Source organism: Capra hircus, chromosome 11 (genome assembly GCF_001704415.2).
Source record: "Capra hircus breed San Clemente chromosome 11, ASM170441v1, whole genome shotgun sequence".
Taxonomy (NCBI): Eukaryota; Metazoa; Chordata; class Mammalia; order Artiodactyla; family Bovidae; genus Capra; species Capra hircus.
Window position 1 is genome coordinate 59595237 of NC_030818.1, and position 23093 is coordinate 59618329.

At 35.9% G+C, this 23093-nt stretch overlaps 1 protein-coding gene across 4 annotated transcripts in view; it reads right to left on the reverse strand.

The window, feature by feature from the left end:
• The window catches only part of USP34 (ubiquitin specific peptidase 34), a 229438-nt gene that overhangs the window by 39091 nt on the left and 167254 nt on the right, over window positions 1-23093 (reverse strand). For all 4 annotated transcript variants that reach the window (XR_001918813.1, XM_018055392.1, XM_018055394.1 and 1 more), the window contains 12 exons: window positions 21012-21195; window positions 20333-20493; window positions 18112-18177; window positions 15955-16101; window positions 15808-15864; window positions 15635-15712; window positions 15118-15212; window positions 11531-11703; window positions 9392-9545; window positions 7273-7351; window positions 6043-6096; window positions 5839-5934 (listed from right to left, as the gene is read on the reverse strand). Coding sequence is in view for 3 of the 4 variants with exons in the window: in XM_018055392.1 (XP_017910881.1) it covers window positions 5839-5934; window positions 6043-6096; window positions 7273-7351; window positions 9392-9545; window positions 11531-11703; window positions 15118-15212; window positions 15635-15712; window positions 15808-15864; window positions 15955-16101; window positions 18112-18177; window positions 20333-20493; window positions 21012-21195 (1344 nt within the window). In the remaining variant the exon portion in view is untranslated. The remainder of the gene's footprint in view (window positions 1-5838; window positions 5935-6042; window positions 6097-7272; window positions 7352-9391; window positions 9546-11530; window positions 11704-15117; window positions 15213-15634; window positions 15713-15807; window positions 15865-15954; window positions 16102-18111; window positions 18178-20332; window positions 20494-21011; window positions 21196-23093) is intronic.

Genomic DNA, 23093 nt, shown 5'->3' on the forward strand with positions numbered 1-23093 from the left:
TAGACAGAGTAAGACTTGCTCTAGAACCAAAACAAAACAAATACATGCACTTAAAATTTATGTTGACTTTTTCCAGTTAAATGGAATATGGAAGTAGTCACTAAACCTGATCCAATTTATCATTACTTATCTGGCTAACTCAAGCCACCACACTGTTTTTATTCTAAATTTATGAAAATTTTTGAAGTACGAACTCTGAAATTCCACCTGTCTGAAGAGAAAACATATAAACAAAACTATGTTATGTTGATAACACAGGAAAAGGATGGTAGGTTGGTATTTTTATAAAGGTTTATGTTTGAAAATTGGAAAAAAAAATTATTCAGGTTCACAGATCTAATAAGAGGTAATTTGTTTATAATAATCATGAAAAATTATTTCTGACATCTGTCCTGTAGAATTGCTTTGCTGACTTTATTTTTTGTGTCCTTTCCCTCTCTGAATACCCTAAACATGCTCTAAGTCACTGACAGTCAGTTCCATAAAATTATCTTTATCTGGAATAAATTTAAGTTTTGATTATTATTAAGTTTTACTTATTTTTGGCTGTGCTGGGGTCTTCATCGCTGCACATGGGCTTTCTCTAATTGCAGAGAGCGGGACTACTCCTCCTTGGGGTGCATAGGCTTCTCATTGTGGTAGATTCGCTTGTTGCAGAGCACAGGCTCTAGGGCAAGGGCTCAGTAGTTATGGTGCCCAGTTTAACTGTTCTGTGGCATGTGGGATCTTCCTGGACCAGATCAAATCCGTGTCCTTTGCACTGGCAGGTGGGTTCTGAACCACTCTACCACCACAGGCAGGTCCCATATGTTCTGATTATAGGTATTACTCTCTTCATCCCTCTGAAGATTTGAAACCACCTCTACCTGCCTTCCCTGTCCACGATTCTAGTCCAGAATCAGGTCTTAAAATCAATAATTAGGGCTCCTGCTTCATGTTATCAATATTTGAAAAAATCACAGACCTGATTTGGCCTGCTTCAGAGTTCTTGTTCCTCTAGCATTTCCAACCACGGCAGCTTTCTTATAGCCCCGGGGAGAGACTGACAGCATTTACCTATCCCAATTCAGTGCCTTTTCAGAGCAATAGAGCCCCATTCCAAGCTTCCTGCTTTTAGCCACAAGCTCAGCTCCTGTGTCATAATTTTTGTCACCCTTTACCCCACCAGAACTTAACTCTCAACCACTACTGCTTTGATCTTAGAGCCTGGTAGACCCTGGTGTCCACCAGGCTCAATGCTTTTCATTCTATTCCATTTTTGCCTGGAAAATTCCATGGCCAGAGGAGCCTGGCAGGCTATAGTCCATTGTATCGCAAAGAGTCAGACACAACTGAGCAACTGGGCACAATTTCTGTCCTACAGAAATATTCATTTTGGTTTCTGATGGCCCTTTTTATTTTTACATTATATCCACACAATGTATGTGGAGCCAACTGAGTACGTCTAAGTATTAGATTATTGCATTACACTGATGAAAACATTCCTAGGTATTTTATATGTATCCGTCCAACTTCACCTTGGACCACTCCTTCACCACAGCCACAGCCACAGAGATTATCACTCAGCTTCTAAAACATGCCAATAGGCTCTATCCTTCTTCAAGAGATTTATACATAATGTTCTGTTTGCCTGGAGAACTTACCACATAATTAATTTCTTACTGACTTTCAAGTCTCAGTTTCAGGCTAACTTAAAACATATCCAGATTACCTGCCCACCTCCAGCAATCCTGATCAACTCCCTACCATTTCTGAGCACTCTGCTTGTTCTATCCATAACAGTCACTACAATTTATCATGTTTGTTTACTTAATATATTTTATGGTTCTAAAATTTTCTATTTTCCCTTTGAAAAAGTCTGCTCCCAGCTATATTTCAACTGAAGAAATCTAAAGGACCAGATTCTAGTTTATGTCTAAAATCTATGTTGATGTTAAATAACACAATAAAAATATTATATTTTATTTTTTAGTAAAATATATATACAGCCAAACATTTTAAATTAATAAGCTAAAACAATGATAGAAGAAAATGTTTGCTTTAGGTCTGCAATCAAAAATAATCTGGGGCGTCCCTGGTGGTTCAGTGGTAAAGAATTCACCTGCCAATGCAGGAGACAGGGGTTCAATCCTTGATGCAGGAAGATCCAACATGTCGCAGAGCAACTAAGCCCGTGTGGCACAACTACTGAGCCTGTGCTCTAGACCCTGGGAACCACAATTACTGAGCCTATATGCCACAACTACTGAAAGCCTGAATGCCCTAGAGCCTGTGCTCCAAAAAGAAGCCATCACAATGAGATGCCTAGAGAGCAGCCCCGACTCTCTGAAACTAGAGAAAAGCCCATGTAGCAACAAACACCAAACACAGCTGAAAATATATAAATTATTTTTTTAAAAAACAGTAATGTGGTTCAGCTTGTTTTTCTATTATAGTAAAAGTCTGGGATTTTCTTTTGTCACAATGTAGATCAGTGGTCCTCAAAGAATGGTTTAGGGAGGGGAGAAGTGGGGAGGGGGTGGCATGTAAGTACAGTGACCTTCATAGGGTGTCTGTAAAATTCAAACATTTTATACAAGCAGCTCATGCAGCTCAATACCAGAAAAATGAACGACTCAATCAAAAAATGAGCCAAAGAACTAAACAGACATTTCTCCAAAGAAGACATACAGATGGCTAACAAACACATGAAAAGATGCTCAACATCACTCATTATCAGAGAAATGCAAATCAAAACCACAATGAGGTACCATCTCATGCAGGTCAGAATGGCTGCTATCCAAAAAGTCTACAAACAAGAAATGCTGGAGAAGGTGTGGAGAAAAGGGAACCCTCTTATACTGTTGATGGGAATGCAAACTAGTACAGCCACTATGGATAACAGTGTGGAGATTCCTTTAAAAACTGGAAATAGAACCACCATACGACCCAGCAATCCCACTGCTGAGCATACACACCGAGGAAACCAGAACTGAAAGCGACATGTGTACCCCAATATTCACTGCAGCACTGTTTACAATAGCCAGGACATGGAAGAACCTACATGTCCATCAGCAGACGAATGGATATTACTCAGCTATAAAAAAGAATGCATCTGAATCAGTCCTAATGAGGTGGATGAAACTGGAGCCTATTATACACGGTGAAGTTAAGTCAGAAAGAGAAACACCAATACAGTATGTTAACGCATATATATGGAATTTAGAAAGACGGTAACGACGACACTATATGCAAGACAGCAAAAGAGACACAGATGTAAAGAGCAGACTTTTGGACTCTGGGAGAAGGCAGGGTGGGATGATTTGAGAGAGTACCACTGAAACATGTATCTTACCATATGTGAAACATATGATCTGTCCAAGTTTGACGCATGAAACAGGGCACTCAAAGCCAGTGCACTGGGATAACCCAGAGGGATGGGGAGGAAGCAGGGAGGGGGGTTCAGGACAGGGGGACACATGTACAACCATGGCTAATTCATATCAACGTATGGCAAAAACCACCACCACAATATTGTAAAGTAATTAGACTCCAATTAAAATAAATTTTTTAAAAAAGGACTCAAACAATTTTATTAGTAACACTAAAATGTTATCAGTCTTTAAAAAAAAAACAAAACCACCTCATTCTCTTCTGAGTGTACAATGGAGTTTTCCAGAGGCTCAATGATGAATGAAATCACAAGAGACCAAATGCAGAAGCTGTTATGAGACTCCAGCTGTCTTCCATTAAATCAGGTATTAAGAGAGATTTGTAAAAAAAAAAAAGGTAAAACAGGGCCACTTTCCTCACTGAACTGTTTTGTTCTGAAGAACATTTTTTAAAAAATTATTTATATCAGAATGTCATGGGTTACTTTTTTAAATAAATTTTAAAAATTTGCTTTAATTTTAATATGGTAAATATTGATACATATAACCACATAAAAATGAATAGTTAAAACTCTAAGGTTCTCAATATTAAGAATAAAGAAGTCCTGAGACCAGGAAGTTTGAGATGTAAATGAGCAATATACAGTTGACCCCTGTCGTGCTGTGTGGCATGCGAGACCTTGGTTCCTGGACCACAGATCAAATTCCCTGCAGTGGAAGGGCAGGGTCTTAACCTCTAGACCACCAGGGAAGTCCCTACAGCTGACCCAAACCTTAAACAATGAGGGAGTTAGGACTGCCCAAGTCCTGCAATAAATATCTGTATATAACTTTTCTCTCCAAAATTTAATTACTGATAGCCTACTTGTGTTGTTGACTGGGAGCCTTTGGACTGATAGCATAAACAGTTGATTAATACATATTCTGTATGTGTTATATACTTTATTCTCACAACAATATAAGCTAGAGAAAATATACTTACAGTACTGTATTGTATTCATCTATATTGGTATGTTTATGTTGTCTGCTTACAAGATGAACTTCAATACCTGCATCAAAGCTTTGGGTTGTTTTTTTTTTATATTTATCTATTGGACTGCACTTGGTCTCAGCTGTGGCAGGCAAGGTCTTTGATCTTGGCTGCAGCATGTGGGATGTTTAGTTCTGGCATGCAGGATCTTTTTTAGCTGCAGCATGTTAAGATCCAGGTCCCTGATCAAGGATTGAACCTGGCCCTCTGCATTGGGAGCTTGGAGTCTTAATCACTGAACCATCAAGGAAGTCCCTCAACAGTCCTATACAAAACACTGTAGATATTATATGTATTATGAAAACTACACATCAAACATGAAAAGATAATGTGAAAAAGCAATTCATATTTACTTATACATCCTGCATTTATTGGGAAAAAAAAAAACACATATAAGTAGAACCTTGCAGTTCAAGCCTATGCTGTTCATATGTCAACTGTACATCATTATTATTTTATTTAAAATTTTACTTTACTTCAGTAAGTGGGTTGACTATCATAAAATATTGTTAGGGCCTCATCTAGAACATAGTCTACATTTATCTGAATACCTTGGAAACACAAAGTCTTGCAAATAATGATGATAATCTATAATAATTTTGCTATTATGATAGAAGCTGAAATAAATTTTTGTATAAACAGGTGAGTTTCAGAGTTTCATTTCTCATTCTGATGGTAAACCCAATTAAGGGGTTTGGGAGAAGGTAATATTCTTGGCGCTACATCAGAAAATTATAGGTAGGCAAAATACCATTAAGAGTAGGGAACAAAATCTCCTCAGCTTTAAGACTTGACCAACACAGTGCAAAATACCAGTCAATCAATGAAAGTTTAATTGTCTTGATGGAAGATTACATGTTTACCAGGTAAACCTTCCTGCAGATTTACTTTCTGTACTTTTGGCTAAGTCAGTTTATAACACTGATATAACACCCTCAGCATGAATATCTTTTATAAATCCCTAACAATATCACTTAATATATTATTAAATGAAGAGAGCTTCATTACCACATTACTACAAATAAGACACATTTTAAAAAATATATATATATACATACATTTTAAATGCATTTAAAATTCACTTCTGTATAATATGAAGCATAAGAAAAGGAATACTCTCAGTCCTATCACCCAATCCAAATATATCACCGATCATACAAGTGAATTGTGAGCTTGCACTAACTCCACAAACCTTTTACCTCTCTTATTTTTCTTCAGTGTTACTAATAATTGTTTTCTACTCCCTTTAATCTCATTCACTTTATGTTCACCTGTCATATGTCAGTATTACCAAGACTATTTGTAAAATAAATAGTGTTAAGGTCTACTCTGGATTACAGATACTAATGATGTTTAAACCTGCTTTTATATTCTAGAATACTTGCATAAATACTTAACATGCTTTTAAATTTTTGCTATACTTAAATTAACTCATACCTCTAGCAATTCGGATGAAACATCAAATTTGTACTCTTTGCCACTTTCTTCCTCTGGTTCCATGCGTTTGTAAAACAACATATATGCACTGTGGGTCTTCAAGAGGGGAAAAATAGTATATTTTCATTTTGACATAGTTTAACTATACAAGTAGACAATATGGAAGTCAGAAAACAATGTAAAATATATGAAGGAAATGGCTACCTTTTCAAAGGAGAAATCCATAAACTTATCTGTAACAGAATCATAGGTCTTGGTCTGTAAAAAATGAAAGTTTTCCTTCTTTAAGAAATAGGTACACTCAGCTGTATTTATATACAAAATATTTTACTAACAGATATTTAAAACTTTACAGTAATTTGTAAACAGTTCTCAAATTGTATTATCTCATAAAAATCTTTGACAGAAAGTTCTGGCAAAGAAAAGATCAAAATATTTTTAAGGTACTTTACCACCAATATATAAAGTTTAATGAAATGGATTGCAATGTGAAAAACTACTTTTAAGAAAAGAGTTTTGCAAAGTTTGTTTTCTTTTTAATCTATTTTTAGGGAACTATTCTAGGAATAACACCTAGAGATGCAATAGGTTTAGCTATGCCTTCAGTGGTAACACATTATTTACTTCCTTCTTCTACTCATTTTCGAAGTGTTAAGAATTTTTCTACTTCTCCTTTTCGATTCAGAATAGTACATAAGAGCATCAAAGAGCAATAAGAAAACCTCTTCATATAAATCCAGAATGGCGACTAGTTATTCACAATAAACATAGTTACTAAAGGGAAATATAACTTTATCTGGGCTTATCTGTGAAACATAAATACTTTTTAATACCTGATTTAGAGAATCAACAGGGAAAATTTAAAGTTTTCAGAAAATTGCTACCAGGGTAAAATGCATATGAAGAAGTGAATTATTTTAAGACTACTCCAATCTGTCTTTTTTACATCTTAACTGCTAATTACATAAGAGATAACCCTTTTCTATCCTGTCACTAGTAATAATTAGTAATAAGAGCTGCTATTGTTACAGAAAGCACCAAGGAACAATCTTGAAAGTTCACCTTAAGCCAACTTCCTGGTAAAAGATTTCTCACAGTAAGTCAATAAAGAGCAATTTCTTCCTGCTCTAATCCCAAAGCATTTAAGTCAACAACTTATTCAATAATGTCTTGTATCAGTGTAATTTAACTCTTTTACTTTTCAATTGTAAGTCAACCTTCTTAATCAGTTGAGGAAATCATTTAAAAAATATTTTTTTAAAAAATTGCCATGTCTGGTATCTGCTCCAAACTTAATAACTATACTAAACAAATAACAAATTTTAGACACAATTAGGAACTAAAAGAAAGTTAAATGACTGTTTTTGGGTTTTATGATACTGTAAAGCACTTGGAAAGTCACAAACCACTTAAAAATTTTTGAATAAAACTTACCGTCATCTCTCCACCAAAACATTCAGAGGCAAGTTGAGCAGAATCAAAAGGTTTTACCTCAGCATCATTAAAAAGATACCTAAAGCAGAGCATATATGTATTGATCAAGTATATATGTACTATATATAAATATATGTATGTATGACTGGTTCAAAATTGGCAAAGGAGTATGACAAGGCTGTATATTGTCAACCTGTTTATTTAATTTATAAGCATAGTACATCATGTAAAATGTCGGGCTGGATGAATCACAAGCTGGAATCAAGAGTGCTGGGAGAAATATCAACAACCTCAGATATGCTGATGACAGTACCCTTATGGCAGAAAGTGAAGAGGAGCTGAAGAACCTCTTGATGACAGTAAAAGAGGAGAGTGAAAAAGCTGGCATAAACTCAACATTCAAAACCCTAAGATTATGGCATCTGGTCCCATCACTTCATGGTAAACAGAAGGGCAAAAAGTGGAAAAAGACAGATTTTATTTTCTTAGGCTCCAAAATCACTGCAGATGGTGACTGCAGCCATAAACTTAGAAGACATCTGCTTCTTAGCAGGAAAGCTATGACAAACCTAGACAGTGTATTAAAGAGAAAAGACATCACTTTGCCAACAAAGGTTTGTACAGTCAAAGCTATGGTTTTTCCAGTAGTCTCCAGAAGTGACAGCTGGACCATAAGGAAGGCTGAGCACCAAAGAACTGATGCTTTCTAATTGTGGTGTTGGAGAAGACTCTGAGTCCCTTGGACTGCAAGGAGATAAAACCAGTCAATTCTGAAGGAAATCAACCCTGAATATTCATTGGAAGGACTGATGGTGAAGCACCAATACTTCCATCCCCTAATGAGAAGAGTCGACTCATTGGAAAAGACCCTGATGCTTGGAAAAATTGAAGGCAAAAGAAGAGGGTGGCAGAGATTGAGATGGTTAGACAGCATCACCGACTCAAAGGACATGCATTAATTTGAGCAAACTCTGGAAGCAGTGACGGACAAGGAAGCCTGGCATGCTACAGTTCATGGGACATGACTTAGCGACTAAACAACAATAGGTATTTTATCTGTGTTGTGCCTAAATATTTAGATTGCATTCTATATATTACAAATATTGATCAAACATTAATATGCAATCAATTCTAACTAAGCTCTTGTTTTGACAATTCTAATCCACTAGAAATTGGGAATATAGTTTCACAACATAGTTATAACCACCTTAAAATGTAGAGGACCAAAAGAGTTCATATAAGCGAGGAATAAAAAGTTTGCATAAATATAACATGTAAAGCTATTCGAAAGAAAATATTAAGAGCCTGGAAAACTTACAAAGATAAAGGTACCATTTCAAAATTTATTTTCAAATGGGCCAGAAAAAGTAAAAGATACCATAGACATGATGGCTTAAAGAAAAATAGTTGAACAAAAGTATTCTGCTAAAAAAGTGAAGTTGCTTAGCCGTGTGCAACTGTTTGCAATCCTATGAACTGTAGCTTACCAGGTTCCTCCATCCATGCAATATTCCAGGCACGAGTTCTGCTAAGCACACATCAATTTACCAATGTACACTCTGTTCAAAGCATACTTAGAACAATGCCTAGAACAGTAATAGTCTCTACATACGAGAATTTACCCAACAGTATTCGAAGGCCAAAAACCAGCTATTAAGGACTGACTGAATGACTGACTTCCAGCCATTAACTTGATAAAAGATGATAAAAAAGAATGTGTGTTAGAGAGGAAAAGTAAAGTGAAGAAAATGGAGTATGCAGGTAATTTCTAACTGCAATATATAAGGACTTTGTGGCCATCCACAGGTAAGATTCAGAAGGTGCAATATTGTCTATGACTCTTTAGCTGTGTGCAAAACTCTTGAGGGTCTTCATTTTTCTTGAGTAAGCATTTGTCAAGTTCTCAAAAAAGTGCAGAAATCTATAAAGCTTAAGAACAATGGATTCATTTTATCTTTTGAAAGCTGCTTTCATTTAAACATTTTATGTGCCCCCTTTCCAGACATAGATAAAGTTTAGAAAACAAAAATCTGAGGGAAAAAACTATCATAAGCTTATACTTTAAAAATTGAAAAAGATTTTTCTTTTAAATCCCAAGAAAAAAATATTTAAAACTCACCATTTATTGTTTTTATAAGCATGTGGGTTGACTATATCTCTAATAAAGCTGTAATAGTGTCCACCGTCTGCTGTTCCTGTATGAACAGTCACTCCTATCAAGTCATACTCATAGCTCTCCGTGTCTTTTGAATGATCACTGACTTCCTTAAAACCTGAAATGATTTACATAAAATGGCAGGAATTTTGAAAATAGCACACAGCGATATCTTAGAATCACTCGATAGACTATACTTAATGCACAGAAATAGGCACAGATACGTCATATATTCAAACAGGCACAAAACAACTCTATTTGCTGTCACTCACTATTTATAGCCTACAATATTAAGAGAACTTTCATACACATTACTGGAAAAACAACTACCTTGTTAGTGTATAACTAGGGACAATCTCAACATAACAAGTAAATGTAAATTTTTGTTTGTTTGTTTAATCTGGATATCCCTTTTGAAATAGATAAACTTGAATGAAACAGTGTATATTACCTTTATTAGAAATAGGCAAACACAAGATCTGAAAGGTATTAACATATTTATGCCTGTTAGTCTATGCTATGAACCACTGTACTGGTAGCATGCTTCTGTGTATTAGAAGCTTTATGTACAAAGAAACAAAATAAAACATACTTCCAACCATAGAGATTTCAACTTGAAAGGTTATTATAATAGGTACTAAGGAAAAAACTCCAGATGATGTATGATTTACGATCTGTATTTCCACCATCACACAGAAAGAAAAGGTGTAATTAAAAGCAAGTATGAAAGGGCAGATTTGGTTCACCTGAGTGCACAGTCTAACATGAAAAGTGAAGCAACAATTAGCTGAAGAGGAGGAAAGGGCTGACAGTGTCAGAGCAGGGGCTAAGGAGTTTGGGTATGCTAGGATCTGATTCTGTGGCCTAGTAAACTTTATCTTGGCATTTTTGTTATTTTCACGCATGGTGGCATCATGAAAAATATAGTGAAGCACAGTTACTATGCAGTCTTGCTATAATTTTACAAATAGTTTGAAAGCATTCTGAAAAGTAGGACGTATATATACAACGTCAACTTCTTAACTCTTGTCTATATTTTCAAACTTACCTCTTTTTGATCACTTCCTGAAATTCCTAAACGTACTCAACTTTATTATAAAGTTCCCTCCCTTAACCCTGTATCTCTTAATAGTTACAATCACCATCCTCTCTTTTCAAAGAAAGATATGTTATTGTCTTGAAAGAGCAGTGCTCACTCATTGCTTATATCTCTCATTTCCCGTTTAGTGAAGAATGAAACATTCACTGGATGCTCATTAAGTGCCCAGCAATACAGTATAAAGATTAAAATATGGTTCTTTTTCCTAACTCTTATAATATGGTGGCTCTTCAAATCTCAAAAATTTCAATCTGCATAACTTTCTATACAAACAAAATACCACCAGGCCTCCCTCTTATGTAAACTAGAACTTCTCTCTGCCAAAGAAGAATGGAAAAGGTAAGGGCTAAACCAGTTCTGCTTTCTTCTCTCATCTATTCCCATTCTGCTTAAATGTCAACCTTCTCTTGAAAGCAACCCTGTGATTCCCCTCAACCAGTCTGACAACACTTCATGTTAATAACCCCCTGTTGACCAGGAACCATGTTTATCTCATTCACTATTGTGTCCCCAATGCCTAGAACAGCACCTGCAACACAGTCCTGCTGCTAAGTCGCTTCAGTCGTGTCCGACTCTGTGTGACCCCATAGACGGCAGCCCACCAGGCTCCCCCGTCCCTGGAATTCTCCAGGCAAGAACACAGGAGTGGGTTGCCATTTCCTTCTCCAATGCATGAAAGTGAAAAGTGAAAGTGAAGTCACTCAGTCGTGTCCAACTCTTAGCGACCCCATGGCCTGCAGACTACCAGGCTCCTCCGTCCATGGGATTTCCCAGGCAAGAGTACTGGAGTGGGGTGCCATTGCCTTCTCTTGCAACACAGTCCTAGTAGATACAAAATGTTTATTGGCCAACTGTCTGAATATACCATATTGTCTTTAAAACCATTTTCCTAAGATTCAACTTAATTTCCTTAAAATTATATTTAATTATAATGTTGTAATTAGGACTATCTTGTCATGGCAACTTACAGTAAACATAGGCAAGAGAAAGAAATTTTGCATTACCTTCTTTCCTATCACTCTTTCCCATAAGGAAATCTTCTGTGTAGGGTGTCATATCCAAACGTAATGGGAAGGAAAAGTGTGTATTCACTTTTTCTTTCATCATTGTGACCATATTAAATGTATACCTCATAGTATTGAAACTCAGAATCCGAGGCAATTTCTTAAAACATGCTCTGAAAGACAAAAAAAAAAGTTGTTAAAAATTATCTTTCAAATGTATTCTAGCTATTATCAATTACATTTATACTATACTTATTTCCATATTCAATTCAGAGTAATAATAAATAGTACTCTGAATCATGCTCTTATTAAATCTATCAATCTATCTCCTTCTACATGACTTTCTATTCTGAAAGCACCTCCTCACGTCTAGATGGGAAAAACAAATGAAAAACTACAGTAGACTGTAGAATATGCCATGATGAGGATGGGAGAGCAAAGCACAGTCTTCTTAATTAGGTAAGATTATTTGGGAACCATTAGCATAAGAAACACAAGCTGAAATCAAGACTGCCGGGAGAAATATCAATAACCTCAGATATGCAGATGACACCACCCTTATGGCAGAAAGTGAAGAGGAATTAAAAAGCCTCTTGATGAAAGTGAAAGAGGAGAGTGAAAAAGTTGGCTTAAAGCTCAACATTCAGAAAACGAAGATCACGGCATCCGGTCCCATCACTTCATGGGAAATAGATGGGCAAACAGTGGAAACAGTGTCAGACTTTATTTCGGGGGGCTACAAAATCACTGCAGATGGTGACTGCAGCCATGAAATTAAAAGACGCTTACTCCTTGGAAGAAAAGTTATGACCAACCTAGATAGCATATTCAAAAGCAGAGACATTGTTTTGCCGACTAAGGTCCATATAGTCAAGGCTATGGTTTCTCCTGCGGTCACGTATGGATGTGAAAGTTGGACGGTGAAGAAGGCTGAGCACCGAAGAATTGATGCTTTTGAACTGTGGTGTTGGAGAAGACTCTTGAGAGTCCCTTGGACTGCAAGGAGATCCAACTAGTCCATTCTGAAGGAGATCAGCCCTGGGATATCTTTGGAAGGACTGATGCTAAAGCTGAAACTCCAGTACTTTGGCCACTTCATGCGAAGAGTTGACTTATTAGAAAAGACTCTTGATGCTGGGAAGGATTGGGGGCAGGAGAAGAGGATGACAGAGGATGAGATGGATGGATGGCATCAATGACTCGATGGACATGAGTCTGAGTGAACTCTGGGAGTTGGTGATGGACAGGGAGGCCTGGCATGCTGCGATTCATGGTGTCGCAAAGAGTTGGACACGACTGAGCGACTGAACTGAACTGAACTGAGCATATCAGTCAGAGAAGGCAATGGCACCCCACTCCAGTACTCTTGCCTGGAAAATCCCATGGACGGAGGAGCTTGATAGTCTGCACGCCATGGGGTCACTAGGAGTCGGACATGACTGAGCGACTTCACTTTCACTTTTCACTTTCATGCACTGGAGAAGGAAATGGCAACCCACTCCAGTGTTCCTGCCTGGTGAATTCCAGGGACGGGGGAGCCTGGTGGGCTGCTGTCTCTGGAGTCACAGAGTTGGACACGACTGAAGCAACTTAGCAGCAGCAGCAGCATATCAATAGAGAGTGGTATTATGGTAGTAGATAAAATTTTTCAGCAAAGAATGAGTAACTGAGAAAACCAGAGCTTGAAGCCAGAACTGAGTGTGATCGGTTGAACACTTACTATGTCATTATAGACATCTAGAAGTATGATATGGAGAAGGCGATAGCACCCCACTCCAGTACTCTTGCCTGGAAAATCCCACGGATGGAGGAGCCTGGTGGGCTGCAGTCCATGGAGTCACTGAGAGCCGGACACGACTGAGCAACTTCACTTTCACTTTTCACTTTCATGCATTGGAGAAGGAAATGGCAACCCACCCCAGTGTTCTTGCCTGGGGAATCCCAGGGACAGGGGAGCCTGGCGGGCTGCCGTCTATGGGGTCACACAGAGTCAGACACGACTGAAGCGACTTAGCAGCAGCAGCAGCAGAAGTATGATAAGAGTACAAAAGGACTGAACAGTACTTTTCTTGGGACATATTCGACAATATTAAAAAAAAAATACAGTAGAATCGTATTAGCCAAATTAAAGGAATGCTTCAATAAGGAAACAGTTATCAAGAACAACAGATTTAGTCAATAAGCTTATTCCAAACTTATTGAATAAATAAGATATTCTATAAGAAGGAAGACTCTCAATTATCTTTCACTGACTTCTAATTATATTACTCCACAGTAATAAACTTTTGCCTGACTCCAGTCTGTTTTAACTCCTTAACTTCTGGCCTAACCTCTCATCAGATGAGTTTGTCTTTTACGTGTAACTGCCTGCACAGCTACGCTTTGAGTGTATTCATTTATAACTTTTCTCTTTTGCAACCAACTTGACTTCTGGAGACTGAGAAAAAGAATACCATTCTTTTCAAGTGCATATTTATCTGGGAAAATCTTCTATTAAGCAATTGGAAAAGAAAGCTTTTCACTCACTCTCTTCAAACATGCTCAGATCTACTTCATGTAGAAAACTCCTCCTCTGCTTGATTTCAAAGTTCTTTCTAACGTCTATCTTTCCTTCTGTTTCTTACTGCCAAACTTCTAAAATGAATGATCTATACTCTGCATCATGTTCTCTGATGATTCTGCTTCTATTGCTACAAACTGACAGAAACATCACTGAACTATCTTTTTGAAAAATTCAATGATTTTATTTGGCTGGTATTTTTTCCCTCCTCTCTGCAGACTATGTCAATTGAATGAATACCTTCTTAAAATTCTCTTCCCCAGATTCTGGGTTACCATAATATCCTGATTCTTTTCCCTTCCTGACTTTCATTCTGTCACTTTTTCTTCTGTATTTTTAGCTTGGCAAAGGTCTGAATTCTTTGCAACGGTTATGTTCTTTCTCAGACAAATGTTTGTGATGGCTTCAATCAACTATGCAGATAATCCTCACATCCAAATGTTAATCATCTGGTGTCACTGTATATTAACAATCTTATTTTCTATTACCATAAATGTAAATCCTCTACTTAAGGCAAGGTGGTCAAATCCCAGACTTCTAGTACTTCTTAGGTCACTACTGTTTCTCTGCCTTTGTTCCTAGTAATGAACTACATGATCTTTCAATCTAATTTCTATTCGGTGTTCAAGGGTAGGATTGAAACATCTTTACCGAACTACTCTCTGTCCTAAACCAGCCATCTTGTGGCTAGCTCTAAAGAAAAAAAATCTCACTTTAGAAGTTCAGAGGAAGTCTTCAGCTCATGAGTAGATTCTTTATCATGTTCCACTGAGTCCATGGGAAAGGACTAAACAATCATACACACCTTGTTAAATATTTGATTAAAAAAAAAAGTAAGAGTGCTTGAATGTTTACTTGAATAACTGAATGAAAATTTGCTGTGTAAGAATGAGCTCCAAGCAGCTGATTATATCATGTAATCATGTAATTTTCATAAAAGCATAACATTACTTTATCCTAAGTTTGTATTTTACTTCTATTTGATGATTCACCAAAATGACAAAAATTAGGTTTCAAAAAAGCGTACCTTTTTTCAGCTCGTACTTTCTTCCCACAATGAGAACAAGTATACATGTTGTCACCTTCTAAAGTATCTTTAATAGTAACTTCATCAAGAGATTCCTGTTTATACATTTAAGAATTTCATATTATTATTATTTGCAACATGCAAAAAACACAAAAAGCATTCATTACAATTTGAACAGAATGCACAAAGGAAATCAGAGTTTTTATTTTTAAAAATGAACTCTTAAATTTAGTAAAATATGGACAAGGCGCTTTGAATCTTACTAAATACTTCTACAACTCAACTATTTAAATTCTGATTAGGAAAAATCAGTTCTGTGGTCTACCTTTAATTCTTATTTGAGTAATATTGCAAGAAGAAAATAGATGAAAACATGAAAATTTTCTCTCAAAGTAACAAACAAGCCTGCTCTCTCACTCTCTCTCTATATATATATAAATTTGTGTGTGTGTGTATGTGTGTATACACAAATAGTTGAAACACGGGAAAAAAATTTAAAAATATATACATTACTCACATAAATATTCTTCATATCAGCCACCTGGCACCTCACAGTATAAAACTCTTCAGCAGTCTGACTAACATGTTCACAATCCTAGTCAATCAATAGTTAAAAATTGGTAAATTCTCATAATAAGCTAAAACATACATAAAAATTTTCAAAAAGCAAAAAACAGGAAGAATACTTACCAAGGACACAACATTGTTTGTTATTACACCTCCAAACAAACTTTTGACAGTATTTTTCTTTAAAAAACAAACAAACAAAAGTCAATAATTTAAAACTGTGCAAAATCTCTAAAAATTTCAAAGGAACTTGAACATTACAGTACTAACCAGTTCTGGAGACATTTCTTCTATTTTAGTAATCAAATCAGTAAAAAACTCTGTCATATCTTTCTGCTCCCCAGTGTTCAAAGGCTGCTTATCCATGGTGTATGTTTTACAGAAAGGTCTAGGATTATATGCCTTGCATTCACTCTCCTGTGAAAGAAAAGCGTGGGTAAGGAAGAAGATTATCCAACAATCAAATAAATGTACCTCTCAAATAACAATAAAAAAAGTATCACAAGGTTCTTGAATAAACAACAGTAAAACAGGTAAAAATAAAATCTTTGTAAATCTACTAATAAAGAACGAAAATACTCTATTTCATTGTTGTTTTGATTCTCACTTTAGTATTCATGGACTTCCCTGGTGACTCAGTGGTAAAGAATCCACCTGCAAAGCAGGAGACCTGGGTTCAACCCCTGGGTTGGGAAGATCCCCTGCAGAGGGCACGGGAACCCACTCCAGTATTCTCGCCTGGGAAATCCCATGGACAGAGGAGCCTGGCAGGCTACTGTCCAAGGGGTCGCGAAGAGTCAGACACAACTGAGTGACTAAGCACAGCACATGGCATTTCCAGTTTAATAGTCCGGGGTACCAGAAGATGCTTAAAGTACCATAAGCCAAGAAATTTTCATTTTTTTAAGTCTAGGAATTTCTAAGAAGGAATGCGGAATGCAGACTTGTATTAGGAAGCATAAAATCAAAGCCTTTACAGGGTGAATAAACTTTCCTATCAACTGAACTTTGGTTTAGTAGTGGTTTAAAACAGCAGTAATACTCAAAGCCTTCATCTGTGACTCCTTCTAATTCAACAGAATTCTCCCACAGCAGAATAGAAATCAATAAACGTGACTTTAGCAAGGCTATCAACAATTGATGTTTGTCAAGAGGGGAAAAAAAAAAAAAAGGGAGGGGGGAGTATTTTCCTCTGGTACATCCCTATCACAGCACATATGTCTTTGACCAAACAAGATAATGAATCAGCAGAAGTTATCTTTTATTGTCTTATTTTCCTACAGTCCCCAAATCTGCTACCTTAAAAACTGTTTCTGTTTTCTCAAGTTTCCACATCAATAATACAGCTCACTAATATTCAAATAAATCAATTATATAACTAATATCTGATGATTATTACTGTGTTACAAAGAATTAACCAGATGTCATGTGGCAGCTTTTTACCCCAGGTAATAAATTGTGAAATAATGATTTTAAAAAATAATAAAAAGCAGTAAAACTGCTTTGTCAGTTCAGATAGCATGTTCCAACTCTCTTAAAAGATTGTTAAGTGGAATCAAGGGATAACTAACAAATCTTTTAATTTTGTTTCAAAAATCTCATTTACTGAGTTTTCATTAAGTCTCAGAAGATGAAATACACAGGAATAAATAAAATAAATCTCTCCTCAAAATTCTAATAAGTGAGACAAGTAACTTTCAATACAAGTACTTGTATAACAAAATTATGGTGACAAGGAATACTCTGGAATTTGGTCGCTCAGGGGACACTTTCTCAAGAAAACCAAGTTGATTCCTGAAAGATGAGAAAGGGAAGAAAATGGAGAGGAGTGTTAGTAGAGGAGAGCTACAGGCAGTAGGAGCAGCATAAATAACTGCACAAGCAAGGAAGCAAAAGGTGATGCACTTCTCTGGCTTACAGTTACTACAGGGTGAGGCAGGACATGGGCAGTGGCTGGGGGGGATACAAAAAAGGAAGTTGAAGGGAAGGGGATACGTGCCATCCTGGCTGGACCTGAACACCAAAACGAATTTCATAATAAAGAACCACTGAGGAATTTTAACTAGGGCAGTAGTATTTTAAGATTTGCTATTTTTTAATGATTAATTTTATAGTTTTACAGGTGGAAACTAAGAAAGACAAAGAAAAATCAGTCAGAAAATCCTAAGACTAAAGGGTGGGGGTGACCTTGTGATGAAAAATGGATTGGATGTAAGAAATTCTTCAAAGGATAAATTAACAAAATGCAGATGACTGAAATATTGAAGTTAAAATTCACTATGATAAAGAACATCAGCAACTGCCAAAGTCAATCTGAAAAATCAGAGTATATAGTCAGGATAGGCCAACACACTCGTACTTCAATTAAGGTTTTTTTTGGTCAAAGGGTATATCTGACTAGTTTCCAAATCTGATTCTCAAACATACCATTAAATATGTAAACATTTTTTGAAGCTCCAGAAGAGTGGTCTTATGCTTCATATCTTCAGAATACTGTAAATTAAGAAAAAACCTTCCATTACAACATACTGGCGTTGATAGTAAATTAGATATTTTAGAAAAGAAAGCATTAAAATATGCTAAACACTCTTTTCATTCTTTTAGCCATTCTTTTAGGAAAAACACGTCTGTTTTCTTTATCAATTTTAGCATTTTAAAAATTGAAGTATTTTGTTCATTATACAAACACAGCCATCATTATTATGTAAGGAACTAAATAAAGAAATCTTAAAACTACTTTATTTATCAGTACTTATTTGGTTCAATGTTGATTTACAAGTTGGCAATTTTGTAAGAACAGAAAACATCTTTTCCAGAAACAAATTCACACATTAAAAAATTAACTCATCCAGTCATACCTTCATTTTTTTTCTAGAACAGTAGATCCTTAACACTGCAGGGTAATTCTGGCCAATTTCTGAAAATCCTCTAAATATTCAAGTACATTAACTGAGATTTAGCATTCTGGGTACACTAATTTACTGGAGACCTGGTTCAGAACATCAGCCTTATAGGAGAGTCTCACATTCATGCCAGGCACTTGTTAGATATACTCTATCTCATTAAAATTTTAAAATAACCAATAAAGTAGTTAATATTCTCTTTACAAATTATTACCTGTCATAATTTTGAAGAAGCAGATGAATCTTGAAGACATTATGCTAAGTGAAATAAGTCAGTCACAAAAGGGCTAATACTGCATGATTCCACTTACGAGGTACTGAGAGTAGTCAAGTTCATAGAGACAGAAGTAGAACAGTGGTTGCAAGGGATATGGGTGAAAAAAGAATGGGCAGCAAAGTATTTAATGGGCACTGAGTTTCACTTGGGGTAGGTGAAAAAATTCTGGAGATTGATGTGTTAATGATTACAGTGTGAATATACCTAATACCACACAACTGTACACTTATAAATGGTTAATAGGATAAATTTTATACTGTGTATATTCAGCCACAATTAAAATACATGCAGTTTTCTTTAATCTTTCCGTGAAAATCTGAAAAGGAAATAATAAAAATGACATTTTCATGTAAGTAATCAAGTGCTCATTTGACGAGAGCACTTTCCAAAATCATGTCAAATTTCTATTCTGTAAGAATTCCTTACGTAGAGACAAGTCTAAATTTAGTTTTTATCCAAAATTACCATTTCTGACATTCATTCACAGTTAACACAGGTGATTGTTCTTTCTTTTTCTACATACTAATTCCTGACAGTGCTAATGGCTAAAAGGTGATGTTAATATGAAGAAGATAGACTATAAAGTGTCGTTAAGTCATCTCCTAAAAAGAAAATCACTGAAAACACGCTTCTTTAATAAGTGGTTCTATAAAGTTATACAAATGGGGACAACCTAATTCAGTCACAAAACTTTACACATGCCTAATGAAATCAACTTCTAATTATAATCAGTTAGATGATAAAGACATCAACTTAACTAAAGCAAAAAAAAAGAAATCCATTTGAGTATACTGTAAATTTGGAGACTTGGAAGCACACCTTAAACATAGTACGGATTCACTAAAGATATACAATTTCAGTACTCTGTGGTGGGGGGTGGGGGTGGGAAAGCAAGGACATCAAGATGACATGTAGAAGAAAACAAAAATTCAGGCATAAAGAAAGTCTGCCAAAATCTTATAAAAGCAGTCCAGAAGGCAAACTAAAAAACAGCCCATGGCAAACAAAGAATGAAAACTACAAAGAACAAATTAACAAAAATAACATAAAGTAGAGCTTACTTGAATAAACTAGGCCACAATCAAATTTACCTTAAAATATTAAAAAATAACAAGTTCAGTGATTCTAATAATAATTTCCTATTTTGTTTTAGGCTTTGCTTATTATCTATGTAAGTAAAATTTATATTTATTTTTACTGAAAATAACGTGTTCATTCAATACACTGAGTGTGTATATTCCACAACTGTATTTTCCTTTGCTAAATAAATTATACTGTCGCGTTTGGAATAATCAATTGAAATGTTAAAATAATTCAAATATATATGTTAGCTAGTAATATCCAATTTTGTCAATTTTAATTAAAATTATTTTCTCAAACAATATTTACTAAACTGAATCAGGATCTATCAACAAAGTTTTAAAATTCTGTTTTAAAGTTTTAACTTTTAAAGTACAGAAAACTGTACCTTAGCAGTGAAAACAGCCTGTCTTGCCTCAGGTATCATATAAAGTTGCTGAATAGTAGAAGCCAAGTAACAAGTAGCTCCGAGGTTAGTCAGGCCAACAAATCTACACTCAGCACGGACATCTTCATGAGGCCAGTAGTCCCACTTATAAGGTGCGTGAGCTGCTGAAAAAAGGAGGGAGAAAAAGGCACCCCCCAAGCAAACTATTAAACATAATGTATTCTGCTTTCACTAACAGCCACTATACCTGTTACTTATTTAACTCATATACATATTACTTAGGTTTATATTACTCATTTAGTTCATATGCATATTTAATTCACATACATAAAATAGTTGGTACATTTCAAACACACAGTAAAACTAACTCATTCCTAAATATTCAAAAGACTGTCAGAACTTGACTTTACTTGGCACTAAATTATTTAACCCCAAAATGCCAAAGTACTTCACATATCTCTGAAAAAGTTCATCACAACTGTTGCTTTAAACTCAAAAACCAATATTCCCTTTTTAACTTCATACATCCTAAGCATCAATTTTACACTGTTAAAACGTATGACTGATGAATTCTGTCTTTATCGTATGAATGGTGAATTCTGTCTTTAAATCATGCCCTCCAAAATCTTATTTCCATGAATAAAACTGACAAAGATTAAAGAAAAAGAAGCATGCTTACACTGCATGTGTTGCGCCATAACCCAGTTATGTATTAATCTGTAGTTTTCAACAGATCCCTTTACCATCTCCACTAACAAGTCATAAGCAGCAGCTCTTGAAGAATGTGATTTGCACTTTGGCTGTTGTCTATCTTTTAGACTAGGCAACAAAAACAGGAGATTGAAGATATCTCTTAAAAATTCCTGGGGGAGATAAAAAGAAAGACCAAGTATATTATCCAAACTTGGAAATTAATGATATCCCAAATATAGTAAATTCTATAGAGTAAACTGGACTATATGACAATCAAAAGTTTACTAAAGGACTGTTTTAAAACTTAAAGGAACATCACATACCATCATCTGAAAGTATTCCCTAACGTTATTTCTCTTAGAGAAAAGTAAAATGGGAGAAGACGCTCAACTTTACTTTTCTCTCCCTTCCTAATATCTGATCGTTTAGAGTCCCAGTGACAGTATATTGTTTTCGACACCATTCAGTGATTAAACATTTTAACCTAGGACTCATTACTCCCTATCTTGACTTTCTCTGTATTTACTTAAGCTTCTCCTTATTTCACTCTAATAATTATAGTAGTAGTAGCAACAGCAGCAACTCACTTATAATGTGCACTTACAAGTGCCAGATACTATTCAGAGGCCTCAAAACGAACAAAACACAAAAAAGGTTAACAATCTAGCCTGGCGTCAGACCTGGAAGGTGCTGCAGTCAGGAATTACAACGTCAAGCTCTTAACTTCAATAACAGTGAAGTTCAAACTGAGGTGCAAGGCTTAACCATGTAAAATACATCCTATAGGTGTTTTTCCCTAATCTGCCTGAGAAAGGGTCACTTTTCCCAACCTGTTCTTTAATTGGTCCTTTCCTACTATTCCAAAAAAAGTTATCTCCCTCAGCCATCTCAAGCAGTACAATGGTATACTGTTCTGGGGTATAAAACCTCCTGGAGTACTATGTAGAAAAGAGGTAATATTGTTAAGACTGAGACTGCTACCCTTAGAAAAGGCTGCACTTTAAGGTTGGCTCTTGACTGTTGTCTGAATTCTTGAACGCTGAACAGTTCCCTCCTCTGTTATAAAACTTTCCTGAAGTGATAAAAGTGGCCCACTATGGCTATCTGTATTTAGTTTACACAGAATACTTGCTTTTCATCTGAATTTCAGTAACTGTGGTCCATTATGCAGGTATTATGTGCCTACATGACCAAACCCCTGATAAAACCCCTGAACTGCTTGGCTGAACAGAGCATCCCAGGCAGACAGCACCTTAATGTCACAATCATTGCTGGGGGAATTAAGCACATCCCATGCAACTCCTCTGGGAGGTGACTCTTAGAAAGGCATACCTAGTTTCCACCACATCTGGCCCCATACTTTTTCTTTGCTGAATAAAAGTTTTGTCATGAATACAATTACATACTGAGTCCTTTGGGTCCTTCTAGTGAATCACCAAATCTGGTAGTGATCTTAGGACCCTCCGACACAGGTACCAAATGAAGGACAATTTAGAATATTTTCCCATTAATGATCTCACCTCCTCCATCTCACTGTTGTCAAAGAGAGTACAGTGCATAGTTTCTGACTTGGCAAAGAAGTATAGAAGGTGAACAGAGGCTTATTTTATATAGCTGATAAACTGACAATAAGGTTATGTCTCATCTATTCTATAACTGAGAAGGACAAGACTGTCTTGGAGACACAGAGTAGCATGTTCACATGAACTGGAAATATGTCACTCACTCAAACAGAAATAGAATTGGCTAGTAACTAGTGTAACAATGAACTATCTTTGATAGTTTAAATATAGATACTAAAAAAGCTAAATATTCATAGCTTCAAAGTTTTGACAAAATATACTTAAGGCCTATGATAAAAGTATTTTAATTAAAATATTAGGGTTGGTAAAACCATGCTGAAATGAACAGTACTTTTGTTTTCCTCACTCTAGAGTTTACCAGGAAAGCAGGTGACCTTAAGCCAAAGAGTAGCATGTGTATTAACATGTCTTAGTAGCTCAGTCATGTCTGACTCTTTATGACCCCATGGACTTTAGCCCAACAGGCTTCTCAGTCCATGGAATTC